The sequence below is a fragment of the Carcharodon carcharias genome, chromosome 2 (genome assembly GCF_017639515.1).
Source record: "Carcharodon carcharias isolate sCarCar2 chromosome 2, sCarCar2.pri, whole genome shotgun sequence".
In the NCBI taxonomy this organism is placed as follows: domain Eukaryota; kingdom Metazoa; phylum Chordata; class Chondrichthyes; order Lamniformes; family Lamnidae; genus Carcharodon; species Carcharodon carcharias.
In genome coordinates this window covers 63802542-63827214 of record NC_054468.1, presented here as the reverse complement: position 1 = coordinate 63827214, position 24673 = coordinate 63802542, and the positions used below count along the sequence as shown (strand labels likewise).

Genomic DNA, 24673 nt, shown 5'->3' with positions numbered 1-24673 from the left:
TTCATGCTCAGTTTCTACTGCTGAGTATAATTACACCCAGTCCAAATGAGTCAGGAATCCATTTTTATGAATAAAATTGGGACTTGGATGCCATGTAGCTCTACAAAACAAACAATCTTATGCAACTTTTTAAAAATGGTATATGCATTTTAAATCTAAAAGCAATGAAGGTGAGAGGTTTAATGGGTCTATGTAGTTGCAGGATCAAGACTGGTTGAGTGTCTTACTCTATGAATTGAACCACCATTTTGTATTTCATATCTTAAAGGAAATTTGTTTTTCCTTTTTTGGGCTTAAAACCCTGGGATCTATGAACCAGGCTCTTTCACAACTGGACAATAGCAGCTTTTAAACTGAATGTACCAGTTGACAGTGACAAAATGCAAACGTACCCGGCAGGCTGGGAAATTTTTTGCTTTGCCAAATTAGTTTTACAGCAGAGGATGCTGCAGCTTGAGTGTCTGAGACTATTCATTTTACCACATAAAGCAGGCATTGTTTATAGCATAAGGAGCTGAATGATGTGTTTGAACCTACGCACTTTTCTGAATTGTTTTGTTGATCATAGGAATGTTTTTATGCATTCTAGGGCTGTGTTTTGAATGTAACAAAGAGCACAGCAACAAATCCAATTTTGTAGTATATTGTGATTTACTTTTTTCAGATACATTAACTTGATATCATGAGGGTGATTATTTGATATATATCCAAACAGGAAGACTGTAAATATTTAACAATAATCAGGCACAGTAAATACCTTAAAGAGAAAAAAGAAACAAACTAGTTGTGTAGTTTTACAGAAGGGTGCATTGACAGCTTTGCTTCTGACATTGTATGTTGGTTTTAGATGCTCTTAAGAGTTTGGACAGGTCAGTATCAGTCAGATATTGGGTGCACCAGTGACTATCCTGACTTTTTGGGGGCAATGTTGGATTGTGTTACAGTTACTACTGTCAGTGTACTACTGTGTATAGTTTTGGTCATCTTAAGGCATAAGCATTGGAAGGAGTTCAGAAAAGATTCACTAAGCTGATCCCTAGAATGGGGGATTTGTCTTATATAATTAAAATAGATAAGATTCTGAGGGGGCTTGGCAGGCTATATGCTGAGAGGATATTTTGGGTCTCGTGGGGGAAATCTAGAAGTAGGGGGCACAGTTTCAAAATAAAGAATCTCCCATTTAAGGCGGCGATGAGGAGGAATTTCTTCTAACCAAATGTTGTTAGTCTTTGGAATTCTTTTACACAGAGCTGTGGAGGCTGGGTCATTGAATATATTCAAGGCTGTGTTAAACAGATTTTTGATTGACAAGACAGTCAAGGATCATAGGGAGGCAGGCAGGAAAGTGAAGTCAAGGCCACGATAGATCAGCCACGATCTTATTGAATGGCAGAGCAGGTTCAATGGGCCAAATGGCCTACTCCTCCTATATCTCATGTTTTTGTGTACTATACATCGTGAAGAGAATGGTGATGAGCTTTTCTTTCTGTTTGCATTCAGGCTGCTCCTCTTTTTGCAGTTGTGTTATGCAATTAGTGAAGGGAACAAGGCCTCAACTCCATAGAAAAAGGGTACATTTTCATTCTAAACAGAAACTCTCATACTCGGACTGGTACCTGCCCCATAGCTGCATTTCTTTGTGGGAGTATGTTCTCATTTGATATTGCTCTAGTTAGAGTGGACACGTGGAGGTTCCCAGGGAGTCATTTTTTTTCTCTTTCCGGTTCCTCGTTGATATTTCAAGCAGAAGAGAAGTAAAATGGAAGTGAATTTTAGAGCAAGAGGAGGTTTGGGAATGGGGTAACTTTGCTAATTAAGAATAGCTACAGTCATTCCCTCTGTACAATTCCCAACAATGGATAAAAAATATTTCAGGTTATGATGCATTTTTTCTGCATTGGCAAATCTAGTAAAAATCTGTACTTTATTCTAAGCATACAATGCAAGCCAAATAGATTTTCTGCTGCACAGCAACTGTTTCCTGGAGCAGTTTGCAATTTTTAATAAATATATCTGTAGTCAAGAGATATGTTGTACAAGAAAGCTGCCTCCAATCATGGATTTATTTGTAACAAATGAGATCTATCAAACAGTGCTTAATTATTGAGAAATTATTGAACAAATGCATTATGTAATGGGTGGTATTTGCTTATCACTCTGCACTCTGATTTAATAGCTGCGTGCTCTGACTGCAGCATCATTAATCGTTGGTTGGATAGCAGCAACTATGAGCAGTAGCTATTGAATAACCTGAAAGGGATTGTTTTCAGTGTCATTACCCATGTAACCAGAAGATGCATTCATCTGCTTTACCAAATAATCATTTATTTTGCTGTCTTTGATTTTATAAGAAAAATAAAGTATTAGCTTGAATCTCTAACTGTTTTTTGTTTAAAACAGTGACATAACTTCTTAAGGCTGTAATTTTTTTAAAAATCAGGAAGTTGTTTGCTCTTGAACACCATATAAATAACCCTAATTTCTGGAATTCATAAATGCTACGGATGCACTGGCTTGGCTAAACACAATTAAGGTAATTGGGGCATAAATAAGCCTTAAATATGAGCTCTTGCTTATATAATTTTATCTGCATATCTGCTTTAGTTCACATCCTTCATTGACTACGACGATGCAGTGTCACTAGATTTGCTGCTCTTGTACCCCTTCAGGTTGACGTGGGGTTGAGTTTTAACTAGAAAAAAAGGCAGTTTGAGTCAGCTAAACCAGTCGGGGAGGAAGGGAGGTGTAGTGTTCAATGGTTTGTTTCATCTGGTTTTGATTATACTAGTCTGGTAAATGATCTTTGTACACTTGCTTGATTGCTTAAGCTACTGCGTACAGCTGGAGAATTAAAATATCTGAGAACGTTCCAGAAAGGACCTGGGGCTCCCTGCAAAAACCATTTCTGTTGAAATCCCTGTAAGTTCTGAGATGTTATAAAGTTCTGTAAATAAATTATTTGGATTTAGAACTAGAGTCATCTCTGCATTGCTCTGAGATAAATCAGGTAAATAAGATATACAACAGCCAGCAAATACATAATGGGAGGCAGACTTAACATCTCAGAAATCTGTTCCCTGACCCCAGCCTCTTTATCTCTGGCTTTAACTGAAGCCAGAAGGTGGATGGGTGACCAACTTGACCAAAAGGGTGGGTTGCAGCTTTAAATATGATAATGAGTTTGCAAGACTCATTAACATAAAAGTAAAAAACTGTGGATGCTGGAAATCTGAAACAAAAATAGCTGGAAAAACCAGCAGGTCTGACAGCATCTGCGGAGAGGAACACAATTAACGTTTCGAGTCCGTATGACTCTTCATCAGAACTAAAGAAAAATAGAAGAGAACGTACTTCTTTCACCTCTTTTCTATTTTTCCTTAGTTCTGATGAAGAGTCATACAGACTTGAAACGTTAACTGTGTTCCTCTCCGCAGATGCTGTCAGACCTGCTGAGTTTTTCCAGCTATTTTTATTTTTGTTTTTACAAGACTCATTGTCACGCAGCTTTTGGACTTTTAGTGCTGTTGGCCTTGCCTTGAGACCTGTGTTTCCTCCCCCCCACCATCAGGCCCTAGCTCCCCTAGCACCAGGTGCTGGTCTTCCCCCATCCCAAGGCCCTGACTTCACCCACCCAACCCCCTTGAGCCGTCTGTCCTCTCGCAGGACCAGGTCCACTCCCTGCTCCCCCACCCTTTCCGTCACACTTGCTGCTGCTGCTGCTGCTGACATTGGTGACCCGGTCCCTCCCAGTTAAAGATCCAGCCATCAAGCTGTTAACTCCTCGGCACAAGGGGAGATCCCTCTATGTTTCTGACTAACCTGTTTCCCTGCAGGTCAGGCCAGTGAAAGTTTTGCCCGTGAACTATCAAGTCTATAGGCCATGCAGTATAGGTTAGGAATTCAGTGTCAGTTCTATGTGCTGGTCTGATGCAATGATATATATGGGGTGATTCAAAGGCTTGTAAAGCTCTATATTTTTGTTCATTTGATTTGCTAGTTTGTGGTGTTGGTAGTAATTGCCCCATAGTAAGTTGCTATACCATTTCACTTTGGACAGAAGAGCTCTTAGGCCATCACCTCCCATTTCACCCTGAGGTCCTAATGTTTTGCAATGTTGTTAAGAGTAAATTGCTATAGGGTTCCATTTTGGTGATGAGCATTGCCTTTGTGAAGGCTAAAGAAAGTGTACATTATTTCTTGAACATTACTATTGATTCTTTTTAGCAGTACTCCACTGCTAAGATAGTCTAAAGCATTGAACTTTAGAGCACACATGGAGGCCACTTGGCCCATTGAGGCTATACCGGATTTGTGCGAAAGCAATCCAAAATTAATTCCAGTGCCCCACTCTTTCTATTAAACCTTGTATCTTTTGCTGTTCAAATAACTATTCCTTTAAAAGATGGAATGATCGCTGCCTCAGTTACTCCCTTTGGTAAAATATTCCATTCTCCAACAATACTATGTAAAAATGTTCTTTAAGTAATTATGCATTTGAATACCCAATCATCTACATCCTTCAGTGTCTTTCCATTAAACTTTTATCCTCATTTTCGTTTTCCCTTCCAAAATCTATTACCTCTCACTTACCCACATTAAACTGCATCTGCCACTTATCTGTCTATCCTGTATGTGTCTTCCTGAAGCGTTTTATGTCTACTCACTGTTTATTTGCCAAATTCCTACTTTTGTGCTGTCAGCAGACTTGGTGATTCTGATCCTGATGGCCAAGCCCAAATCACTTATATATGGATGTGCACCTTTTTGAATCTTTCTGTAGCCTGTGGCACATTCATTTACCCTGGCTCTTTGTTTCCCATCAATCAATCAATTTATCCGTGCTGTCACATTTCCTCTGATACCATCATAAGATAAGAAATAGTAGCAGGAGAAGGCCATTCAGCCCATTGGGCCTGCATTGCCATTCAATGCTGATCTGATTGTGACCTTAACTCCACTTTCCTGTCAGTCCCCCAAAACTCTTGACCCTTTTGTTGATCACAAACCTGTCTAACTCAGCTTTGAATATATTAAATGGCCAAGTCTCCACTGCTCTCAGGTAGAGAATTCCAAAGAATAAAGACCTTCTGAGAAGAACTTTCTCCTCATCGCTGTCTTAAATGGGAGACCTCTCATTTTGAAACTGTGCTCCCTAGTTCTGGATTCCCCCAAGAGAAGAAAAATCCTCTCAGCATCTACCCTGGTAAACCCCCTTAGAATGTTTCAATAAGATTACCTCTCATTATTCTAAACTCCAAAGAGTATGGGTGCAATCTGCTTAACCTTTCCTCATTAGATAAAGTCTTCATCCAATCAGCCTAGTGAACTATCTCTGAACTGTTTCTAATACAAATACGGGGAGGATTTTGCCCTTGGGGGTGCTCGGCAGAGGTGGGCCAGTTAAGGCCCGCCCAGCGTGGAATGCGAGCGGCAGCGCTCACCTCTGCCTGTGCGGGCGGTGGAGAGGAGGGCGAGCCAGCCGAGCGCGAACATCGTGCATGCACGCGAAAGAGCGCTTCAATCTCCCTGAGGCACGGAGCCGCCTCAGGGAGATGAAGCGCTGTTTATAAAAACTTAATGAACAAAATAAAAATGTCATAAAACATGTCCCCGCACGTGACTTTGTCACATGAGCAGGGACATGTTTTTAATTCAAATGTAAAATTTTTATTTTATTTTTATTTGCTTTAGGAAACCCCATCGTGCCCGTGAATGAGGTTTCTTAAAAAGTACAAAGGCCGCTTGGTGTTTTTGCCTGGCTGCCAACTGTAAGGTTGGATGGGTAGCATAAATTTGAATTTAATTACCTTTTCAATGGCCTCTTCCTTCTTAATGCTATCAGATTTCTGCCTTCCCCATCCTCCCCACAAAGTTGCTGATCCTTGAGTGCTGTTGGACCTTGCGTTCCCACTTTGATGTGTTTCTGAATCCCAATCACAAATCCTCCCAGACCTGCAACCTCCCTCCCCATGCTTCTGAATACTTGACTTAACGTTCTGGACTCCTGGAACATCTGCTACCCTATCTTTCCAAACCAGAGACATTCTCGTAACACCCAAACCCACTAATGCAGCAGTAACTGCCTACTCCTCATGCACCAACCTCCGAGCTTCGTGCTCCCAAGCACTGGCAACCTCAGTCTTTACTAATATATCTCCCACAATATTGATAGCCTATAAGAGCCATCTGATAAATCCAACTCCACCTTCCAGCCCCTTCCTTCCCATGATATCAAATGACCATTTCCCTTCCCAACATTGCCCAGTATCACTCCATCAGTGCCACCAAGGTGCAATGCCTCCATAATTGCTTTACAATACTTCCTGACCAGTGCCAAACCCTGCATTCCTAACTTCAAGCTGCTACCAGTTGCTTACTATCTTGAATGTCCTGCAATTTCAAAAATGTTGGCACATTAGTGGCAGAATATAAAATGATAACTAAGGCTTTCATGGTTTTCATGCAAAAGCATACAGGTTTGTAGAACTTGATTTCCAAAGCAGTTGTCGAAATCCCAGAATACCATACAAGTGAATTATTTGTAACAATGTTATTTGTCCATACAGAGTTGAAACATTAACTCTGTCTTTTTCTCCACAGATGCTGTTAGACCTGCTGAGTTTTTCCAGCATTTTCTGTTTTTGTTTCAAATTTCCAGCATCTGCAGTATTTTGCTTTTATCTAAATGAATTAGGGGCTCTGATGGTATGTTGTATGTTGCATGTGCCCCAGTCTCACCAGGAAGAACACCACAGGAGGTACTGTAGTATCTTTAAAAATTTATTTTAAGGAGGTAATACAAAGACAAATTGTTTCACATTGTCTTTGGCTGCTATTCTCCAATTAGTAAAGATATTCTGATGTTAGCAGCTAGAATTCCCTGCTCTGTTGTTGCACCTTTTGAGACAACAAATACTCTAAAATAAAGCATGAAATGTCTTTTTTAATATCCTTTGAAGCATTAAATATTCGAGTTTCTTATCTTCTCACAAATGCTCATCAATAATCCATTGTAGATAAAACACTGTTCAATATCCTATCTGTAATATGCACCCAGTTCAATTTTCTGGTATCAACTACAGATGAACTACTCAGCCTGCAGCAATGAGACTGCTATTATGAATCCTTAAGGCAGGCATTGTCATATGTTAACTGTAGAGGGGATCCTGGCCATGATGAAATGCTTTGGCACATTCAGTTGGAAGAACAATCTCAATCTGCTTACATATTTTGCATATTAATCCATTATTCACCACCTGAAGGATAGCCTGCAGTAGCTCAGATCAGTTGTAAGCATTGCTGCTAGCCGAAAGGAGCTCAGTCTCTGCAGAGGGACTGATTCTGAACTGAACTTAAGCCCATTTGAACATCTTTATGTTTAACTAAGTATTGGCCAGCATTGTTCACAATGTATGAAACATAGAAATTTACAGCACAGAAGGGTGCCATTCAGCCCATTGTGTTGGCTGACAAAGAGCTTTCCAGCCCAATTGCACTTCCCAGATCGTAGTATGTAACCCTGCAGACTCTTTAAGTGCAAATCCCAAGTATTTGTTAAATGCGATGAGGGATTAAGTATTTTTTAAATTTTTATTCAGTATGAAGTGCACCATGCTGTCCTCTTTGAAAGAATATGTTGCTGGGGCTCTGATCCAGCCTTGCAGTTACTTGCCAGTTCTCCCATTTTATTACTCTTTCAGTTGCACTCAGTGAGCCAGTCCCAATGCAGTGGAGCATCTGACAATGTGAAACTTGTCCTGATTAGCATCACAAAAAGACTGGGCTATCATATTTTGTGTAATTTGGAGCATAGACAGCATAATTTTGAATATTTTTGGTGGCTGCAATTAGCATATTGTTAAAAAGGCATTTGTCAAATCAAACTCCATTTACGAGAATTCTAGAATGTGAAATAGTCCTCAGGTTTGCTCACACTCCCCTAATTCGACACAGCTCATTCAGTTAGAGATGATTTCCCCTTTGGATGAAGTCAAGTTTCATTTCACAGAGCCAATCCTGTGCTCCTTTGGGAGAAGGAGACCTGTCATCAGCCAGTCGTTTTGAAATGGCTTCTGACAGAATGGTGACTCCTATGGTCCATGATTTCATTACGTGACATATGCTCTTTCCTATATGATGGATTTTCATAATTGTACATGCTGACATGTAAGAATTTAAGATAGCTGAGTACTAGATGCATGTTACACAAAAGGCTATTGACAAGCAAGTCCTATGCATTAGGAATGCTGATGTGGATGCTTTGGTTTCTGTTGTAGCTTTGGTTTCTGTTGTAGCTTTAGGATGTACATGTCCACGTGAATCATCCAGCATTTTAATGCAGTCAATTGTCTTGCATATTGTAAACTTTGTAACAAGAGTATTGGATCAAATCAAATGGCTGGTTTCTGCTAAACAGCTAAGCATAAATTTGAGCTCTGCAATTTTTAAATTGGTTGACCTACATATAGGCATTGGGCACAGTGAAACTCTCCCATGTGATGTTACCTTTTCAATTTCAGGCCTGTTGTGTTTTTTTCTGCTTGATGGAACAGAACAAATATTCAAAGCATTGAGGCAAAGCTGCCCTTATACAGTTATGTACAGATATTATTGGCATTTTTGTGTAAGTAATATACCCTACAATCCATGTGACGCATTCTTATGCAGTGACCTGACAATAGCACATATAAATGCCACATATGATGCATCTGCTCCAAATAACTCAATATCTACAGTTCTCCTAATTGCTTAGGCTGATAAATGGGCTAAAATTCCATCTATTTTTCCAAATCATGCACAGTATTCATTCTAATTCTTTTTGTCTGACCTTTTAAATTCTAAAATGTGGCTATAAAGGTATTTTTCTGCAACTATTTTGAGAGATGGTAGGATGGTTCCCTCTTTTTTTTACCTCACCACTGACTGGAGACAGGGACGTTTCTAAAGAGAAAGAGTGTTTTAATCCCTTGAGTGATGTAACTCTCAAGAACAAACAAAAGACAGATTTTCTTCTAAGCTTAAAAAAGGATAAATGTTTACTCAAGACCCGAATGTATTTGCAACAGCATCCACTCATGCACACGTGCACGGACAAACTGACACACACAGACACAAGAAAAGATGGAGCTGAATCTTCGGCCCGGCGAGCGGGGGCAGGGCCCGCTTGCTGAGGCGTAAAATGATGTGCGGTGACGTCAGGGGTGTGTCCCGACGTCACCGCGTGTCATTTAGATTTTCAGTTTGGTGGTGCCTGCCAAACTGTCAAAGGCCTGTTAAGGCCATTGATGAACTAATCAAGCCTATTGAGAAAGCTGCTGGTCCAACCTTAACGTTGGCGGGCAGACGAAGAGTCCAGGCGGCCTTCGCATTTTTCATGGAACCTCATCCACGGGCGGGATGAGGTTCCATGAATGATTTTAAATTTTCAGAAAAATTTTTATTAAAATTAATGCACATGTCCCAGCTCATGTGGCAGTTTCACATGAGGGCACATGTCATAAAAATTTTTGCAACACTTTATTAGACTGTTTAAACCTAGGTGCCTCAGGGAGATTTCTGCACTTAGCGCACTCCCGACTCAGGCAACCCCTGTCTGCACAGGGAGTGCTCAGCGCTTCCGGGCGCGCTTCTTGCTGGGCTGGCCTTAATTGGCCCATCCATGTAAAAGGCAGTGCCCAGTTGATCTGGGGCACTGATTGGCTGCATGCACCCCCCACCCCGGATGGGGATAAAATTCTCCCGATGATTACAAAAGAGGTAGCATGCACGTGAGGTCCAAAATTTCAGTATCACCCTGGATTCCCTCGACATACAGCCTTGAAACATTGCAGGCTGGTGATTTTCTTTTGGTTTACTGATGAAATGGAGTTTTGGACAACAGATACACAGTGGCTTACTGCCTGCAGGAGCAGGTTTCTGGCTTCATCCCAGTTGACGTGCAGTCAGGCCTATGTAGCAAAAGCAGGTTTTGTTCTTCAAATTGGTTGTTAAAGGCTAGCCCGAATTCTCTGCCTGCTAATGGGTCTCAGTCAGGGTTCTTCCTTTGCTGCTCTGGATTTGTTCTCCCTATTGCTCTCTTGTTCGCTCTCTTTCTCCCCACCCTCCACCCTCTGATTGCTCTCAAAATGAGTCTTAACAAATGTCCCTTATCAAAACTGGTTTCTGTCATGTGACCATAATATGTTTTTCATTGTCCAGAGAAATATTCTGAGATGACCTGGGCATTGATACACCAGAGTGTTTCAATTTTGCCTAATTGCATTTCCTTGCGATAGAGTGGGTTTTGCCTCACACCCATTCTGTGGGATCCCACTTCGAAGTCAAGAAGTGTGAGAGTCTGTCATGAACTAACTTCTGCAATTGTTTGGACAATGGCAGCCTTTCCTGTTAATCCACAGGAAAGGTCTGTTGCATTTTAATACCTTCTTAGTGGAATGTACGAAAAGGTCGTTTACATTTTAATGTCCCGTCCAGACAAGCGAGCTAGCACCCTGTCTTGTTTGGTTCAATATATAGGCAGAAAAGAGGTCACCTGACCGCCCAATTCCATTTTGTAACGAAGCAGTGTGTCCATTCTCCAGTTTGTATTAAAATTTAAAATTAATGTCTTTATTTTCCATAAATCCATGAGTAAAACTGCAAGGGTGTGACACAAGGGGCAGAATATTTAGGTCAGCTAAACCTGCCCATGGTTTAGGCGAGTGCGCGACGACCGGATCGCACGCAAAATGGTGCGTGATGACATCATCCCACGTTCGTACGATATTTCAGTCGGCGAGCGCATGCGAAAGTCAGAAGCGCACTCGCTGACAATTAAGAGGCCTACTAAGGTCATTAAAGTTGTAACTGTCTCCAATTTTTCATGGTCCGTCCAACCTTATGGTTGACAGACAGGCAAATTGGCCAGGCAGACTTTGCATTTTTTATGAAACCTCATCCAAGGGCGGGATGAGGTTTTTGATATTAAATAAAAAAAATTAAAATCTATGGACAGCATTTGTATCACGTACATGTTCAGGTGGCTGATTGTGATGTATGGACATTTTTTTCATGACTTTAAAAACTTTATTTATTGGCTTTAAAGTCTTCAGCTCCCTGAGGCAGCTCTCGTTCAGCACTCGTCTGCACACCCATGCTTACACCAACGTCCGACCTCCTCCCACTCCCACCTGAGCACAGCTAAGCATTTTGGCGCGCACTTCACGCTAGCTGATCGGTAATTGGCCAACTAGCGTGAAACCACATTTGGGGTCCGATCGCGGTTGGCAGTCAGTTCCCTGGTTGCTCCCGGGCCCACTGATCACACCTGCACACTGACCTGGAAAACCTGCTCAATGTTCTGAAATTGTAATGCTAAATCTTTACTCTGTATCCCAACCATTAGAATGTCTTCATGTACCAAATAATTCTCTTCACTTTGAAAGGTAGACTGAATATTCACTCCATCAGACTGAGTCCAGAGGCAGGATTTTTCCCTGCAGGCATCTGAACTTCTCGATCGGGCCGAAATGTGGGTCAGAAGCCGAACCTGTGTGGGAAACAGTCTGTGATTGTGATTCAGCCCGAGGGTAGTCAATTACTCACCAGAAGGCTGGCTCATATCCAATTAAGGGTGCTGGATGGGCTCTCAAAGCTGGAGGGCAGGCTGCAATGAAAGGCAAATAAGGGAAAGGGCACTTCAAAATGGAGTCACCCTCTCTTCATCTTTTTTTAAATTTAAATTTAAAAATGAGTTTTGCAGCCAGACCAGCACTGTGTGTGCTTGTGCATGTGGGGATTGGGGGAGCAAGGGTGGTCGCAGGGCAAACCTTTACTCGGCAGCCTACTGTTGCTGCGGCACCCAGACAGGGAGGGCCTCCAGGTCTGCCTTGAGTGCTGGACCCCACTTTGCCATTGGGTGGCCACCTCTGAGCAATTAAACTGCTTCCACCCCCCCCCCACCCCACCACCGCCCCCACCTGCTGGAACCTTATCATTGGCACCCTATGGCCCTTAACAGGTCCATCACAGCTCCCCAAAAATGGCCCATGGTGGGGTGCTGCAAGGGAACTGGCATGCAAGCCAGCGGGTCTATTTTTCGATCAATCCCGGCTCAGGGTATTGGAGGGGGAGTGCTAAAAGTCGAGACCTAGGACTTTAACCCAAAAGGCAACACACTTAAATAAAACAGGTAAATGAACAGCAAACAACATAATTCATACTCTTTAACATTTCCCTCAATGCATAAGATAATAAAGATGCAACTCTCTTGTGGTCTGCACTTCAAAAAAGAGACATTCTCCCTTATGTTGGGAAACTTGCTGGAGTTTCAAATTGCCTTAAGTCCTCTGCTGGCTGGTATAAACTGAACATAAGAGCATTAGAAATAAGAGCAGGAGTAGAGGCCATTCAGTCCCTCGAGCCTGCTTCACCATTTCAATAAATTCATGATTGATCTGACTGTGACCTCAGCTCTGTTTTCCTGCCTGCTCCCCATAACCCTCAACTCCCTTGTAAGGCAAAAATCTGTCTAACTATTCAATGACCCAGCCTCCATTGCTCTTCGGGGTAGACAATTCCAAAGATTAACAATTAACAAGCTTCTGAGAGATGAAATTTCTCCTCATGGCTGTTTTAAATGGGAGATGCCTTCTGAATTGTGGCCTCAGTTCTAGATTTCCCCATGAGGGGCAGCATCCATTCAGCATCTACCCTGAATTTTTTTTTAATTCATTCATTGGATGTGGGCTTTGCTGGTTGGACCAGCATTTATTGCCCACTCCTAATTGCCCTTGAGAAGGTGGTGGTGAACTGCCTTCTTGAACCACTGCAGTCCCTGTGGTGCAGGTACACCCACAGTGCTGTTAGGAAGGGAGTTCCAGAATTTTGACCCAGCGACAGTGAAGGAACGGTGATATATCCAAGCCAGGATGGTGAGTGACTTGGCGAGGAGCTTCCTGGTGGCAGAATTCCCATCTATCTGCTGCCCTTGTCCTTCTAGGTGGTAGTGGTTGTGGGTTTGGAAGGTGCTGTCGAAGGAGCCTTGGTAAATTCCTGCAGTGCATCTTGTAGATGGTACACATTGCTGCTACTGTGCATCGGCGGTGGAGGGAGTGAATGTTTATGGATGTGGTGCCAGTTAAGCGGGCTGCTTTTTTTTGGATGATGTCAAGCTTCTTGAGTGTTGTAGGAGCTGCACTTATCCAGGCAAGTGGGGAGTATTCCATCACACTCCTGCCTTGTAAATGGTGGACAGGTTTTGGGGAATCAGGAGGTGGGTTACCCGTCACAAGATTCTTAGCCTCTGACCTGCTCTTGTAGCCACAGTATTTATATGGCTAGTCCAGTTCAGCTTCTAGTCAATGGTAGCTCCCAGGATGTTGATAGTCAGGGATTCAGTGTTGGTAATGCCATTGAACATCAAGGGACGATGGTTAGATTCTCTGTTGTTGGAGATGGTCATTGCCTGACATTTGTGTGGCACGAGTCGCAAATGGTGCTGAACATTGTGCAATCATCAGCGAACATCCCCACTTCTGACCTTATGATGGAAGGAAGATCATTGATGAAGCAGCTGAAGATGTTTGGGCTGAGGACACTACCCTGAGGAACTCTTGCAGTGTTATCCTGGATCTGAGATGATTGATCTCCAACAACCATAACCATCTTCCTTTGTGCTAGGTATGACTCCAACCAGCAGAGAGGTTTCCCCCTGATTTCTATTGACTCCAGTTTTGCTAGGGCTCTTTGATGCCACACTCGGACAAATGTGGCCTTGATGTCAAGGGCAATCATTCTCACCTCATCTCGGGAGTTCAGCTCTTTTGTCCATGTTTGAACCAAGGCTGTAATGAGGTCAGGAGCTGAGTGACCCTGGCAGAACCCAACCTGGGCGTCAGTGAGCAGGTTATTGTTCAGCAAATGCTGCTTGAGAGCACTGTTGATGACTCCTGCCATGACTTTACTGATGATCGAGAGTAGACTGATGGGGTGGTAATTGGCCGGGTTGGATTGCCCCTGCTTTTAGTGTACAGGACATACCTGGGCAATTTTCCACGTAGCCAGGTAAATGCCAGTGTTGCAGCTGTACTGGAACAGCTTGGCAGGAGCGCGGCAAGTTCTGGAGCATAAGTCTTCAGTACTATTACCGGAATATTGTCAGGGCCCATAGCCTTTGCATTATCCAATGCCTTCAGCCATTTCTTGATATCACGTTGAGTGAATCGAATTGGCTGAAGACTGCATCTGTGATGCTGGGGACCCCCGGAGGAGGCCGAGATGGATTAACCACTCGGCACTTCTGGCTGAAGATTGTAGCAAATGCTTCAGACTTATCTTTTGCATGGATATGCTGGGCTCCTCCATCATTGAGGATGGGGATATTTGTGGAGCCTCCTCCTCCAATGAGTTGTTTAATTGTCCACCACCATTCATGACTGGATGTGATAGGATTGCAGAGTTTAGATCTGATATGTTAGTTGTGGGATCTTGTAAGTTTCAATAAGCTCACCTCTCATTCTTCTAAACTCCAATGAGTAGAGGTGCAACCTGCAATAAGCTCACCTCTCATTCTTCTAAACTCCAATAAGTAGAGGTGCAACCTGCTCAACCTTTCCCCATAAAAGAACCCTTTCAACTCAGCAATCAACCTAGTGAACTTTCTCTGAACTGCCTGCAATGCAAGTAAGGCACATGGGCCTAGATTTTCATCCTCTAGGTGGATAGCGGAAGTTGGGAAAATTCCAGGCTCGGCCCACCCACCTCAGGTGAAAGTGCCCACAAAGGTGGGATCTTCATTGCCGGGGTGGTGGGAAGGTCGCTGGGTGTAGGCTGAAGTCGGGCCAGCCAACCCGGGAGGCAGTTTGGAGGCAGCCATAGGGCTACCGGTTGTGGAGGTGGGCTGTTTTAAAGGCCTGCCCTGGTGCTGTGGGACCTAGTCCCAGCTAAACTTAATACTCAAAGGCACTCTGGTCTTCAACCCTCACACCCCCTCACCCTCCAAATACTCCCATGACCCATCCATGCCACCTCATGCCCTTCCACCCATGCTGCATGGCCCCCCATTGCCCCTTGAGGCAATCTCTGCTCGCCACCCATCCTCTATTCCAATGTCTGCCCTTCCACCCACCCCACTGTGACCCTTCATGTCCCCCATGCCAAGCTATGGCACTTCCATGCCCATTGAACCACTATAAGCTGTCTAGAATCAATGAACCTTATAGTAACAATAGGATGTGCAAAAAAAGCTGTGAAAAAAGTAATTAATTCATAACTTTCTGCTATAAATAAAATTATTTCACTGCAAGCTAACAAAGTGACAATTATCCACACCCTTTAAAGTATCAATAACAAAAACCACAAAGCCTGAAACTATTTAATTTGTGTAAACAAACATTGTGAAATTGACAGCAGAGATCAGAGAGCCTGAGCTCTCAATCAAGCAATTTTCCCTGGGGAATAGCTGTTTCAACAAGAGTAATAGTTGTCGGTGCTCTTAGCCAACCCTCATTATGGCTAGAATTTTGCCCTTGGCATGAGGGTTCGGCGGTGTGGGGGCGGGGTGGACGGGTGGACGGGCAGCCCACGGTTGGCACTGGACCTCGATTTCACGCTGGCAGGCCAGTTAAGGCCTGTCCAGTATGAAACGTGAGCAGCAGTGCTGAGTGCTGCCTGTGTGAGCGGGGGCAGGATGGTGAGCGGGCTGAGTGCAAACTTTGCACATGCGCGCGACTGAGCGCTTCATAATCTCCCTGAGGCACTGAGCTGTTTAAAAAATAATAATCATGAAATAAAACATGTCCCCTCATGTGACATGTTATTAATTCAATTGTAAAACTGATATTTTATTTTTATTTGCTTTTGGAAACCTCATCCTGCCCGTGGATGAGGTTTCCAAAAAAAATGCAAAGGCCGCTTGGCCTTTTGCCTGCCCGCCAACTGTTAGGTTGGATGGGCAGTGAAAAATTTAGGTTAATTGAAAATTAACTTAGGCCTTTTAATTATTGGCGAGCACACTGCCAACTCCGGCGTGCACCCACCAACCGAACTATCATGCGATGGTGTGTTGAAGTTGGCATGCTCAGCTGAGGTCAATATGCATCACTTCACGCCCGAGCAGGTCAGGCGTGCGCTCGCCCACTGAGTGAACATTTCTGCCCTATGTATAATTGGCTGAGAGCCCAGACAACTATTACTCTTGTTGAAACACCTGCTCCCCAAAGAAAACAGGGCAAGATGGCAGATGGGGATGGGCGGGGGTCATAATATTGGGCACACAGTGGCATAGTGCCCATCACCTGTCCACCCCCACCTGCAGGCCATGATATTTTACTTATGACGGGGGAGGTATCAGACAGCCTGCTTGACCATGGGCCAATTAATGCCCCAGCCCCCTCCCACCGCCTCGAGGATTTTTCTTTTAGTGGTTGAGGCCTTCATTTGGCTGTCTTATGGCTGGACTGGGGAAGGTGTTGCCTCCTGTTCTGGAACTGTGTGCCCATCAGAGACCCCCCAACCCCACATTTCCCTTGTCACCTGTTGAGACCCCTGAGTCATCTAAAAGTCTGTGTTCCATCGGTGGTGTCTCTTCAGAACTGCATGCAGCTTCAGCAGTGGCCACTGCTCCTTGTGACACTGCTGGGACAGGAGAGCAGCCAGCTATTTGATTAGATGGCAACTTTGGGAGATGGGACTTCCTCTCCAATGGCGGCGCAAGTCCCACCTCAAGCCAATAAAAGGCTTTACGGCCGTTAATTGGCTGCGGGGCGAGCCTGCCAAGTACAGTTTTGTTCGGCCTTGACTTCCACATCAGAGTACTGTATCTGCCAAAATTTTGTCCTGTCACTTAACCTATCGATATCCCTTTGCGGACTCTGTGTCCTCCTCGCAGCTTGCTTTCCTACCTATCTTTGCAGCATTAGCAAATTTGGCATTAATACACACAGCGCCTTCATCTAAGTCATTAATATAGATTGTAAATAGTTGAGGCCCCAGCACTGATTCCTATGGCACCTCACCAGTTCTAGTCTGAAACCATTCCAGCTGAAAAGCAGTTCATGCACTGGAAACTGTTTTGCACAGTAGGAGTGAATCACCTCGGGAGCCTTTTCCATTTCACAGCCATAACTTTGGTAGAAACCTATTAAAGCATATTAACAGGGTTTGTGCCAAACTTCTGCCAAAGTTATGGCAGCAGAGTGGAGGACGGTCCAAAGAAGTTCACCCTCAAAGTCAGTTCAGTCATTAATATTCTGTACTTCCTATATTAATATTCAATTGTAGTCATTCGCTGATGATGGTTTCATGTGGCATCTTAAGTCATTTAACCCAGATAGTGTCTTAGGCTCCTTTCTCTTAAACATTTATATCTTGAATTACTGCAGTCAGCCTATCTGGTATCTGAACTGATGGCTCTTCCTTAGAGAAATACTGTATGAGATCGTGGATCATTAACCCTCCCATGCTGGTTTTGGGTTAAAAATTCAGGAAGATCCATTTGTGACATGAATGACCCAATCTCTTCCCTCACACAAAAACAGACTGATTGATTGTAACTGCAAGTAGAATATGCGGGCGATGGAAGCAGCAGGAAAAAGGGCAAGCAAATTGATGGCCAGTTTAAGGCACCTAAGCCATCAGAAGAGGCTGAAGAGCCTGGAATTGTTTATTGTGCAGGAAAGAAGGCTTAATGGAGGTAATATTGAAGACACTAGTAAGAATAGATAAATTGAATCATGAGAATATGTTTTGGATTGCCAAAAACGTTAGAACCAGAGGCCACAGATTCAAACTTAGAAGAAGGGATATGAAGAGGTAACTATTCCACTCTGTGGGCTGTGAGCATATGGAATGAACTGCTCAGCGTGGTGGTGGAGGTAAACAGCATGAAAATATTGATGGCAAATTGGCAGTATCTGTGAGGCAGTGGTTGATTGACAAGCATTAGTTTTTGAGATGGACTGCAGTGTTTTCCAGCTGTGTACCTCCCTATCTCTCAATGTAAATCACATCCATAATTGAGTGAACTAAAATATTCAGATTCCTAGCAAATAAATTCTGCAGCATTATTGGGATGTGATTTTCAGTCTTCCATTTGGTCTTAGGTTATAAAAGCTCCTACAGTCAAAGATTAGTACCTTGATGTAAAAAAAAATGCTCACATCCCTTGGGCACATCCCTCAAGATTGCTGAAATGAAAGATGTTTTCAGCTTGTGAAAAGTGGTAATGTCTAACCCTCTTCAGATAGCTTGTAAGGTTTCCTGTAGGCCAAGTGTTATGCTTCACAGAACTTCTCTGTAGAGATGTTGCTTAAATTGGGATTGATTAGGTTTGTAAATCATGGAATGCATGATAAAATCGACTGCCTTCACAGGCATTGTGATTTCTAAAGCTTGTTGACATAAAAGAAAAAGTCTGCCAAGTGGTAAAGAAGGCTGCACCTGCTAGATTTGTTGTATATATTGAAATATTTAATATTGAAAGTTGCACTTTCAGACCAGGTCACTCAGTAATTTAATGCAACCTCAAAGCTGCCTAGTAATACTTCCTTAAAGAGCTTGTGTTTGAAGTAGCTGCCTTTGTACAGTGCACTGAATGATAAATAAATGGGAGGAATGCTTTGAAATTCAGTGCACTAGTTATTGTTGCATTACATCAAACTCTTCTAAAAATCTACTTTTCAAAGGCAACACAGCAATTATAAAGGAAGCAACAATTTTTGGGTAAATTTGACAGATTGACAGACACAGGTACCTTTGTGGCAAAGGTCCATTTTTTTCGATGTGCTTCAAACTATTGAGTCTTTAAGCATTGATGATAAACAACATTGCTTTAACCTAGCCTCTTCTTTTAATAGATGTATAGGTTGCAAGTTAGCTGTATTTTTCTGTTATTTGAGAATGCAAACTCTGCTTTAATTTCTTTGATGTATGTCAGCCCATGGTTCCATGATGCACACACTTTGGATGACTCAGCCTTTTTAATCTAATTGTTTTAGATAGCTTCCTTCTATGGAAATCATTTTAAGCATCTTTTTATTGATTGTATAAGTGCTTACGAACATCTGCAGTACAGAAATATGACAGCTACAAACTGGTGTGAACAGATAAGCCACTGCGGAAATGCTTTCATTGTAACTGTATGTCTACCTCATGATTAACTGAGTGCAGGAATATGATGCACCTGTCAGCTGACTTTAATTGATTCTAAATGGGCATGATTATGAAATCTGCAAGTGCTTCTACATCAATTATTCTTAGCTTGGCCTAAATAGCCAAGTGGTTATGGTACTGGGTTTGTAACCCCCAGATCAAGAGTTCAAATCTCACAATGGCAAACTATGAAACAATGTAACTTCATCTGAAACAGATGGAAACAGGTTTACTCAAAAGAGTATCAATTATTCTTAGATTATCTCTATATAAAGTTAAATATAATGAAATATGAAATGTCCTTTTGTATTTTGAACATTGCCATAAAATATTACTGGTAAACAAAAAATGGATTTTCCAGTTTATGAATTATTTAAAAATGTATTTATTGTGGACACGACACATGTACCAGATATGAAACTATTCAAATTGAAATTACACCAAATGCTACTTAGTACATTATACACTTAACAATTTACCACAATGAACAGAAAATGTAAGAAATGCAGCAGTATTTATTAAAATCCTGCTAAATATCACTGTTTCGAACAAATAATTCAGCTTTCAAAGTTTGCTTCACACAATCTGAAATGAAATTTACAGCCTCAAAAACAAAGTCTTGCATTAGTGAAATTCAGTACAAGCTCAGGAGCCTTACCCCACCCCATCTAAGTAATGTATTTTGTTTGAGGGGAAATCATTCCAATCAATTAAGTTGAAAAACACCATAAGTGAGTAACTTCATTACCATTCTGGTGCTGTTTAGTGCTAGATGTATAGATAAACTCTCTCACTGGACTGTTCAGAGAAAGGCTGCTGTATTTAGCAGTCCTCTAATCAGCAAGAGGAAGGAGAAAGTGAAAGAAATGCAGTGCTGTCTCCCATCTACCTTCCTGGGAGAGAGCTCAGCAGTACAATTGCTGCATCCTACGAGCAGCTGCTGGAATACTTTGTTTCTTTTTTTAAACTATTGAGATTTAATGAGCTGTTTTTGTATAATGATGTAGTCCTTTGAATGAGACCCTAACCGTAGCCTGCTGTGCTGTTTAGTAAATTCTTTTGCTTTCGGTTCTAGAGTAATGTTGTGGTCTTAAAATTGGCATAGCATGTTGATGCTTATAATCCGTCAAATAGCCAAGCCATATGCTTGGACGCTTTTGGCTGATTTAGTCATGTTCTGTTACTGTTGGTTTCCATCAGCTTTCCGAGAGAAGTCTGCTTAGCTCTGGCGATTGCTAGACTGTGTTCAATCTATTTTTATCACATAGTAACCGTGACGGGGGGATCTGCCTTTCACATTTAGTACCAACATAGTCTACTAGCAATGAATTCTGGGTGCAATCAACTGGCAAGAGCTTAAAAGGAAGCCTTTTCCTTTATTAGGTAGAAGCATATACTGTGGAGTTTTCTTAGAAGGGAATTCTAAGAGGATTTGTTGTGAAGAAAGTGTTGGATAACAGCAGGGAGGCCTAGGCTTCTAACAGGCCAGAGTACTACTAAGGTATCAGGATTTCTATCGAACTGCCTTTGCAACATAGTGTGAGGAAAAAGTGAACGGGCCCAGGAGTTTGTCCGACTGGAACTGTAAGCAGGAATTCCCAAAGACTGTTGTTTCTAGGAGTTCATTCTGAAAGCAGAATATTTAATTTTCATAAGAGAGCAACAAGCAGAAAAACAACCAAAAGATAAACCTCAAATAGCTTTAGTCATGACTGAGGTGAAATAATTCTACTTACACATGTAAACTCAAGTCCTCATGAGAGCTTTGTGGAATTTAAACTGCCGCAGCATGTCTGTGAACAGTGATATCTTCAGGAATGTGACAGCTGCAGATCTGGTGGCCAATTATAAAAAGGTAAGTCTAAAATAATTGGATAACTTTTGCATTTGGCTGTTTTTCTCTTTAGCAGTTGAGTGAAAATATGGAACTTTGTTCTATTGACACATACCACTGTTTATTTCCTCTGTTGTTTTTACAGTCAAAATTTAAATAGCCTTCAAACCTGTGACTGGTCAACTTCTGCCTCTCAACTGCTGTCAGTTTTATTGTTTTGTGCATGATTGAACAACAGGAGTGGGTGCAGCAGGCTATTTGGTGAAAATGGTCATATTAAGTATTTTGTACACAGATGGATAAAATAATGCCACACGCTTAATATTTTTTGGGGTGGGTAAAGCAATAAGTACTCTTTAGTTGCGACATGCTGTATGTTGCAAGAAATATAATTGCTTGTTCTGAAATGGACAAATCACCAGATAAATAGAACAGGGTTGAAATTACTGTGGAGCCTTACGTGGGACTCCAGTGCTATTCTTAGTAGGTTCTGATGTGAAATGGGAGAATCCAAACTATTTAAAATCCATTCTTGACCTTCCATTCTAGATTATACATTGCTGGGGATAGCAGACAGACATTTCAGGTAACATTCTGAATCTGTGCTTTCAGGAGAAATCCTCACCTAGCAGAAATTCAGGTGCACACAGTTGATGATTTTTTTTGGCCATTGTTCAAAAGTAGTGGACGGTGTCTCTGAGTTGAAAAAAAACAGTCCTTGGAATTTTAATAGTTGTTTGTTGGCATTTGCCTGAGGGCTATCATAATTTTATTACTGCTTGACTGCTTCCACAATCTATCATTATCACAATGGGGGCTGTAAGTGGTTTGATTGACAACTCTAAGAGGTTATTAAGGGATTGGTTGTCTTTAATGTGGCGCTATGAATATAAATGTTTGTTTTATAAGGGATTAAGTACTTGATGGGATTTAACTGTATTGAATGGGTTTTTATCAATGACAGTTTTTTTATATTTTGAAGTCTGTAATAGATACGTAGAACTTTATTTCTTCTCAGTATGGCTCCTGAGGTCTGCTTATGGTGCATACTGGATGAGTTGGCATGGAGGGTGTAAGGGCAAAGGGTGGTGGGTGGGGGCATAGCTTGACATGGGTTGGCACTAAGTTGTCATAGGAGCTATATGAGACCTTGGGGATGTGGGGGGGGGGGGCGGAATCATGGGTTGGTCTGAGTTGGCATTGTTGGCTTAAGGGCAATAAGGGGCCAGGAGGATGAGTGGGGCATCACAGTTTGGCATCAAAAGTGTGAGGGGACATGGAGTATGGGTAGAAGGGCATACATTGTCATGGAGGTATGAGGGGCCATGGGGGTGGGTAGAGGGGCATGAGTTGCCATGGATTATGCATGTGCGGGCAGGTGTTAGTATGGGTTGGCATGGATGGGCATGGGGATTGGGTGGGGCAGAGGTCTGAAGGGTGAGAGCTAGGTGGCCCAACTGCTTTTATTACAACTCCCAGAGCACTGAGGTCATTTGTAGCTGTTTCTTCTGAGGCAGGAAATTCCCCAACTCGGCATCCCCACCTCGGGAGCAAAAATGCAGGCCAGAATATTGGGCAGCAGTTCAGTGCAATATTGAGGGATGTCCTTCCCATTTAGGTCCTAGGACCTGAACAATTTGTTTCCCAATTATTTTAATTACTGATTGAGCAACAAGAAAGAAAGACCTGCAGTTCTTTGAGCATTATTACAACCATAGGGCATTCCAAATCACTTTACAGCCAGTTAAATACTTTAAAAGTGCAGTCACTGTTAACAAAAGCAGCAGTCAAATTGCCATATAGTAAAGTCCTATGGGCAGTAATGTGATATAACCAGACAGTCTGATATAATGATGATGGTTGCAGGATAAATATTGGTCAGGACACTTGGGGGAACTCCCCTGTTCTTCTTCAAAATAGTATCATGTGATCTTTTATGTCCACCTGAGAAGTTAGGCGGGTCCTTGGTTCAGCACCTCATTTGAAAGATCGAGCATCCGACAGTGCAACCAACATTCCATCAGAAGTGCCCGGGAGTCTTAGAATTATTATGGCTCAGAAGGAGGCCAATCAACCCATTGAGCCTGTGCTAGCTCTCTGCAGAGCAATCTTGTCACTCTCATTCCCCCGCTCTATCCCCATAGGCCTGCAAGTTTATTGCTCTCATGTGCCCATCCAATTTCCTTTTGAAATCGTTGATTGTCTCCACCTCCACCACCCTCGTAGATGACAAGTTCCCGGTTATTACCACCCATTGCGTAATGTTAAATCTGTGTCCCTGTGGTCCTTGTATCATCAGCTAATGGAAACAGTTTTTCTTTGTCCGCCTTATCTAAACCTGTCATAATCTTCTATACCTCCATCAAATCTCCCCTCAAACTCCTTTGCTCCAAGGAGAACAGCCCTAGCTTCTCCAACCTAACCTTGTAGCTGAATGTCAGATTAGCTTTTGTGCTGAAGTCTCTGGAGTGGAACTTGAACAGAGTGCTAACATTGAGCCACAGCTGACACACGAAAATCGGTAAACAAATTATTTTTGCCATTGTCTATCAAGGGAATATATTAATTGCTCTAACAGCAGACATACTGGTGCCATTGATTTCCAAATATGCAGGGTACTCTGGATTTTAGTAATTGTAGCTTAAATGCACAAATAGATAATGACTCAAATCTTTTCTAATCAGGTTGTTCTTTTGTATTAGGAATCTCTATGTATGTATCAAAACTTAGAGCCTAATGGGCTCAAGAAATGTGCCGGCAAATTTTCTTGCTGACATTAGACAGCAGATAGCACACCCTGCTCACAGTGCTGCCAGTGCCTAGGCACAAGTGAGCTGAGGGCAGCAGACAGTGTGAGTGAGGTCAGTGCATCTGTGTAATTTTCTTGTATTCAAGACACATTGCTGGTGATGTGCTGAAAGTGCCAAGACCAGAATGCTCTGCCACCATCCATTGAAGTGAATATTTTCTGTACAATTCAGCCTTCTCTTCGTCATCTGTTCTCAACAGTGATGTGACTAAAGCACAGCTCAGGCAGTCTGGCTGCACTGTCAAGCCTGTGCACAGGCTACCAGCAACTTTACACTCGCCATACACAATGGAACATGTAGAGTGCTTCTGGGACATGATAGGCTTCAGGCCTACACTGTTGATAATATAGATTTGAAATTTATAAATATGAAGCATCAAATGCATTGCAAAACTAAACCACACACCCAAATACAAATAATAACAGCTTGCATGTTGCACTATTAACATATGAAAATGTCCCAAGGTACTTCACTGGAGTGTAATCAGACAAAAATTGACACCCAGCCAAATATAAGAAAATGAGAAATAGGAACTGGAATAGACCACACAGCCCATTGATTCTGCACTGCCATTCAAAACGAGGTGGAAAGGAGAAGGGAGAGAATTCCAAAACCCAGGTCCTAAGCACTGAAAGCCCAGCTGTCAATTGTGTGAAGAAGAGAGTCAAAATGCAAATGAGCGAGGATCATGGAGGGATTTGAACATGAGGGATGGGAATTTTAAAATTTAAGTGTCAGTAGACTGGAGACCAGTGTAAACATTAGTGTGATGGGCGAGTAAGGCTTGATGCAGTTTAGGATATGGGCAGCAAAGTTTAGGATGAACATAGAAAAATTACAATTCTTACATACCATCTCCCTTCCATACAGAACAGATTTTCCATGTTCGAGCCATTGTATA

General features: G+C 42.4%; 1 protein-coding gene across 8 annotated transcripts in view; it reads left to right on the top strand.

Annotated features, from left to right (window-relative positions):
* Positions 1-24673, top strand: part of schip1 (schwannomin interacting protein 1) — an 871502-nt gene that overhangs the window by 773383 nt on the left and 73446 nt on the right. Inside the window, exon 1 of one of the 8 annotated variants that reach the window (XM_041176204.1) lies at positions 20660-20983. The exons of the other annotated variants lie outside the window; for them this stretch is intronic. Within the exon in view, the coding sequence (XP_041032138.1) occupies positions 20885-20983 (99 nt within the window). The 5' untranslated portion in view covers positions 20660-20884. Of the gene's footprint in view, positions 1-20659; positions 20984-24673 lie in introns of those variants that run through there. 8 annotated transcript variants of the gene reach the window in all.